This window comes from Cavia porcellus, unplaced genomic scaffold (assembly GCF_034190915.1).
Source record: "Cavia porcellus strain 051 isolate PalLab524CR breed Dunkin Hartley unplaced genomic scaffold, mCavPor4.1 scaffold_4, whole genome shotgun sequence".
In the NCBI taxonomy this organism is placed as follows: Eukaryota; Metazoa; Chordata; class Mammalia; order Rodentia; family Caviidae; genus Cavia; species Cavia porcellus.
The window spans coordinates 24783192-24789748 of record NW_026947487.1 but is presented as its reverse complement, the minus strand read 5'-3'; the positions used below and the strand labels follow the sequence as shown (position 1 = coordinate 24789748).

The 6557-nt window shown below is 44.4% G+C and overlaps 1 protein-coding gene across 1 annotated transcript; it reads left to right on the top strand.

Moving 5' to 3' along the window:
• Positions 1–436: 436 nt before the first annotated feature.
• Positions 437–6205, top strand: Kctd12 (potassium channel tetramerization domain containing 12). Its single transcript, XM_005008700.4, has one exon. The coding sequence runs from the start codon at positions 588–590 to the stop codon at positions 1563–1565; it is 978 nt and encodes a 325-aa protein (XP_005008757.2). The 5' UTR covers positions 437–587; the 3' UTR covers positions 1566–6205.
• Positions 6206–6557: the final 352 nt, after the last annotated feature.

The window sequence follows — 6557 nt, the reverse complement described above, 5'->3', positions numbered from 1 at the left end:
ATGCCAGAAAGTTCACGTCTCCTTTCCAGCGTCCCCGCTTGGCAGGGGACTGCCGCTCTGTAGCAACAGCCTTCTTTCCAACAGCTAGTCCCGGGCGGGCCCACTCGAGCAGAGGGAGAAAGTTGGGCGGGACGAGGGAGCTGGGAGCTCGGAGGAGAGTCGGAGGTCCCCTGCGCGCGCCCGAGAGCCGGGGTGGAGCCAGCAGCCTCGCGCGGCGTCCTCCGCGGAGATGCGAATCGGTTCCTCGCCCTCTCTTCCCTCCCCTCCCGTGCCCTCCCCTCCCCCCCGGGGGCGAGGCTCCGCCGCCCCGCCCGCAGCCGCCCACGCCTCCTCCTGCGCGCAGCGGCCCGGGCGGGCGGCTCTACTTAAGCGGCGCGCGGGCCGGGACCCCGCACTCGCCTGGAGCGCGCGGCGAGGCGGGCGCGGCGCGGCGGAGCTCACGGGGCGCACGGCGGCGCGCTCGCACCGTGCGGCTCTCGGCGGCGGCCGGGGTGCGGGGCTGAGCGGGCGTCCCGGAAAGGCGGCTGCGGCTTCCCACCGCGGCCCCGGTCCCTGCGACTGGCCCAGCCGGGCCACCTCTTTCTGCCATGGCTCTGGCGGACAGCACGCGCGGATTACCTAACGGGGGCGGCGGCGGGGGTGGCAGCGGCTCCTCGTCGTCCTCCGCGGAGCCGGCGCTTTTCCCCGACATTGTGGAGCTGAACGTGGGGGGCCAGGTGTATGTGACCCGGCGCTGCACAGTGGTGTCGGTGCCCGACTCGCTGCTCTGGCGCATGTTCACACAACAGCAGCCGCAGGAGCTGGCCCGGGACAGTAAAGGCCGCTTCTTTCTGGACCGGGACGGCTTCCTCTTCCGCTACATCCTGGATTACCTGCGGGACTTGCAGCTTGTGCTGCCCGACTACTTCCCTGAGCGCAGCCGGCTGCAGCGCGAGGCCGAGTACTTTGAGCTGCCCGAGCTCGTGCGCCGCCTCGGGGCGCCCCAGCAGCCGGGCCCCGGTCCGCCACACTCTCGGCGCGGGGTGCACAAGGAGGGCTCGCTGGGTGACGAGTTGCTGCCGCTGGGCTACGCGGAGCCCGAGCAGCAGGAGGGCGCCTCGGCTGGGGCGCCGTCACCCACGCTGGAGTTGGCGAGCCGCAGCCCGTCCGGGGGCGCGGCGGGCCCGCTGCTCACCCCGTCCCAGTCGCTGGACGGCAGCCGGCGTTCTGGCTACATCACCATCGGCTACCGCGGCTCCTACACCATCGGGCGGGACGCGCAGGCGGACGCCAAGTTCCGGCGGGTGGCGCGCATCACCGTGTGCGGCAAGACCTCGCTGGCCAAGGAAGTGTTCGGGGACACCCTGAACGAGAGCCGGGACCCCGACAGGCCCCCAGAGCGCTACACCTCGCGCTATTACCTCAAGTTTAACTTCCTGGAGCAGGCCTTTGACAAGCTGTCCGAGTCGGGCTTTCACATGGTGGCGTGCAGCTCCACGGGTACCTGCGCTTTTGCCAGCAGCACCGACCAGAGCGAGGACAAGATCTGGACCAGCTACACCGAGTACGTCTTCTGCAGGGAGTGAGGCCCCAGATCCCTGCGACTCCAGCGCCCGCTTCCCCACTTCCTTGCTAGGGGATAATTACAGGTCTCCCCTCCTGCCCTCTGTTCCCTGGTTCCTCCCGCTGTCTCCTGTAGCTTGGCCAGACCTGTTAGCCCCCATTGCAGAATCTGCAACCACAAATCCTCTGGGCTTCGTCTTCTCTGGATCTGGCTAACCAAGAGCCCTCAGACCTGGTCTCCACCCCATCCTTCCTAAACTCCCTGCTTCGAAGCACCCCTCCCCCCGATTGTACTTAAGTCTGGATCTAGTAGGGCGGCCTGGCCACGAAGCCACCAAATACCTGGGAATGATGGAATTAGACGGTGTCCATTGTGTAGAAGCTTCCTTGAAGTCTCAAGCCCTTTTGACTCATTTGCGTTTTAAGAACTAGAACTGAAAACACTGTCTGGGGTAGTTTTGTTTTTTAGAGAGCATTAACAGTCTCTTTAAAAGTAGAGTTTTAGAAGGCTGGATGGGACTTCGATAGTGGAATTAAAACCCCACAGAGGCAATTCAGTGACTGTAAATGAAAAAAGTTTTGATGAGTTGAAGGTTAAAGACTAGTGTGGGTACAGTGAAGGGCTGAATGTTTTGCACACAGACTAGGTCTTCCCTGTAGTTTATAAACTGGTAGAAAGAAAACCTCCTGCCGGCGGGGGCGCCCTTTTTCAGGCTAGTGCTAGAAACCCCGTATTCCACGGGTTGATAAGGCAGTCTTCATCGGCAAGAAAGAAAAAGGGCGCTTGCTGCTTTCTAAGAGGAGCTGCCCCCGCCCCAAGCGCTGCGGGGAGTCAGCTGGCAGCGACTAAATGCGGAGGGGTAGTAGTGCACGTTGTGGGCAGTAGGATCATGCAACCATTAGAACTACGAATTGGGGTGGGGTAGGGTGGGAGGGAGGAAAGAGGGGAGGAAGGGTGGGTAGGGAGGAGCAAACACACTCATTTATTACCTGAAAGTGGAAAGTTCGTACCATCTGTTTGAGTACATGCACGTTTAAAAATTACCAAGCAGTAAACGCAGACTTGCAAAGCATTTTATTAAGATAAGTAACAGACCTATTCTTAACTGGTAGTTTATTGAACTGTTTTGAATCCTAAACTTAGAAGTTGTCAGTACTTGTATAACCTAACCAAAGAGTTATCCAATAGGGCTTTATTTTTTGAACTTTTGTTGTATAATTAGGAAGCCTGATTTAAAAATATACTTGAGCAAAATGTTTAGTTTTGGTTACTTAGATTTAAGTTTTCTTATTAAAAACCTTAACTTTCTCCAAGTCCAGCTAATGTTGACTGCTGGACAAACCTGAAATATGTTGCTACTTTCGTGCAATTTGTTTGAAAGTAAAGTGGAATCTTTTCAAGTGACAGAAGTGTAGAAAAAAAATGTAAGCACTGAGGGCTGCCCATCTGTAGATAGCTGTAAAAAGGAATATTTTTAAATGAGGGCAAATAAGCACTTAAAGGAGAGCTGAGCAATAAAATGGTGTTTTAGGTAAATGCAACAGAAACAGGAGACCTGGCTGCCTTACGCCTTTACACTCACGTGGAATAAATTCCCAGTGTATCTACCCCTTTGTACACTTAAGAGAGAGACACAAATCCTTCTCATGCTGAGAGGCGCCCTTTTGATATTCTGTGATGATGGAGAAGCCTTTTTGTTTGTTTCAGCATCTTTCTCAGAAATACGTTTTTAAAGATTTTATGAGTCGTTTTCAGTGTTTAAATTAGTGCTTTTTTCTTTTAAAAATAAATCTTGTACTGTATCTTACTATGTTCATGACAGATGTTACAAATTGGACAGTTATTCTTAGACACATGTGATTCAATCTGTATATACCATTTATGAACATTTTACAAGAATTATTTAGTTTTTTAATTCATTTACTAATGCTATAAAGTTTCCTATATTTATCCCAGTAACTTGCATCACACAATGTATATAACTAACGCAATATGTTTTCATGAGTTTATGTTCTTGTGTATGGGAGATTGGGCCAGGAAAAAAATATGTAGTTGTAAATTGAGTTTGTGCCATACTTTTTTTCTTTGCTGGGGTGTTAGTCATATACTAATCAAATGTTCATTAACTGTCTACTTAAAATCAAGGTACTTGTATTTTAATCCATTAATTCATTTTAATTGGGAAATAGATTTAAGTTCTAGCTACATATTTTAGAAAAGTTAGCATTATATACAAAGCCTAATTTTAGCAGAAACCTAGGAGGTTGTGTTTGCTTATATGTTTTCTCTGTCCATTATGTGTCACAGACATTTTTCTCTTCTGTATGGCATCCTTGTTAGACTACTCAGTTAAAAAGCACATGATTGCTGAAGCTTGAGGACAGACCAGAGTTACTGACAGATGGTAAATCTCAGTAAGTCTGATTCTGGTCAAGTCTACTCAACTCCAAGAGGCATGAAAAACGGATAAAGTTTGTCTCTGCCATTGACTCTTACAAGTTTCACCTTGTAAAACTTTGAATTGAACTGTCTCACTGTCTTACATATCTCAGTCGCTCTACCCCTGACCCTGCTCCTGAATTCCCTACATTATTTAATAGACTGGGAATTTAATTTCAGGGACAGTAAATCCACCTCTTTTTCTAAGAATCACTGTACCATCTGAGGTTGGGCAGTACATGAAAACTTTCTACTTTCAGTGATAAGGATTGGGCAACTCATTTTATGTTAAGTAGATATTATAACAAAAGTAAAGATAACTTCAGACCCCTTTCCTCCATTTGCTGTGCTATAGAAGGAAACCTTAAGGTCTGGGTGTCCAGTGTCTGTGTGACTAAGCACTGGAAAGATACCATTCCAATTACCTGGGAGAATGTTGTCAACTGTTCCAGTAATTACTGCTGCAGTAATCTGGCTCAGAGAAGCATGCATTCAAATATGTTGTGTTCATTAGTATTTGATGTGCATAAATACAACTGAATGACATTTACAAGAAATTGTTGATAGCGATGGTTAAAAAAAACCAGGTACCATGTTTTCCCATCAAATGTTTGACACATTGCTTTTTAATATGTGTAGACTATGAACTATATTCACTTTAATTTTTCAAATACCATGCTGTAGAAATTTCTTTGAAGATATGAGACTTAATTTTTTCCATTTTTAATACCGTTTTTATTCTTGTGTTTCTTACTTGGATTTTAGATTGATAGCAAAGTGACGATTCGCCAAACTTGTCTTCTCTTTAGAACTAGTTATGAGAAAAAAAATATATATATATTCCTGTTGCTTCTCTGAGGAAATAAATAACATATTCAGATCAAATGCCAGTGTTCATAACATATTCTACTTTTTATTGAAATTTTCCATGGAACGTTATTACATTAAAGCTGTGTAAGGTGAATTTTGATAATTTTTTTACTGTTTAAATTATAGTAAATTCTAAATTTACATAATTTAGTACTCCTATATGAAAAATGATAAATTACAATGCAGACGTTTATTGATTGGAGGGGTTGAATTCCTTAAGACTTTCGTTTATAGTCTAAATTACAAATACTCTACACAGTTGACTTGTTTTAAAAACAGCTGAATTTTTTTAATTGTAAACCTATCAGTGTCTATCTTTTGCTGTAGTTTCCTTTTTTCTTTACTATAAATCATATAAAATCTGAATTAATCTTTGTAGAAGATCCAAGTCTGTCTCAAGAAATGAATAAAATATAGTATTCTTAATACCAGTATCTTTAGTATCTGAAATAGGTTGTTTTTATAACCAGAAACAAGTTATGTTGAAGTTAACTTTTCTTTGTCAGTGTTCTGGACAATAATAGTCTGAAAATATTAATACTTGAGGATTTAGATTCTCTGCTAATACTTGAGGATTTAGATGGAAGAAGTTCAACCAGAATATATCTCCTAGAGTATACTCTTATGTGGAAGGAAGATGAGCTAGTTGATCAAGAATTCTTATTACTTCCACATTTTGTAATTTTTTCCAAGCTAGTTTTTAAATTCTAAATGTGTTTTAAGGTATGTGAACATTAATTGTAATGTAAACGATTATACAACTGTCTTTGTGAATTTATAGGGAGGTGAATTTTGCTAAAAGTATTGAATACAAATGATGAAAATTCACTATGGCCACTCAAACACCATTAGTAGGCTTTTAATGACAAAAGGTTAAAACATTCTTCATGGATGTGAATTTTGAAAATGTAATTTATATGTTGTTTAACTTTTTCCAGGCATCTGAAAAACTCATTTGCTGATAGGATAATATTCTTACAGAGCTCTCTAGGATTCTGAACTTGTTGAAAATGTTGTATGTTAAATGATACATATCATTGAGTCATTTTCTCAAAAAGGAGGAGGAAAAAATTAAGAATCTAGCTTTTCTAACAGAAAACCAAGAAAGAAAAAAAAAATCCCCTCTTTTTTTTGAAAAAGGGACTGATGAACTCTTTTCAGCGATGCCCAAATTTTGAGAATTTATTTAGTCACCTAAAGACTCTAGAGATACTTACTTTCCCTGTTCACAACCAGTTGTATAACAGAAATACTCGATACTGTTTTCTCTGTGTGTGAAGTAATGAATCATTGATTATGTGACTTGTTATGTATTCTATTAAACACTAAAGAATAAAACATTCACTCCTTTAATTATTCCTCTTCTTGGTATGGATTTGCTCAAACATTGGTTTAATTTCATTTAAGGGACTCGAAATACTACAAAATGCTTTCCAAACTGTTATGGGGCTAATGATGAGCTTTATGCATCAGATCTCCTTGGTGAGTAATTGGGCAGCCGGGCCAGGCATGAACTGGTGCTTTCTCTAGGGCTTATTGCTAAGAGCACATGGGCACCTTACTGGGGAAGAAAAGTCCTCTGCAAATCTCAGTCTTTGCAAATTATACCAATTGTTGGGAACATGGAGACTATAGGTAAAAATAGCATCTTAAAAACAAGGACCTAGATGCTGTGAAATATACCTTAATTAAAAGTACACTTCTT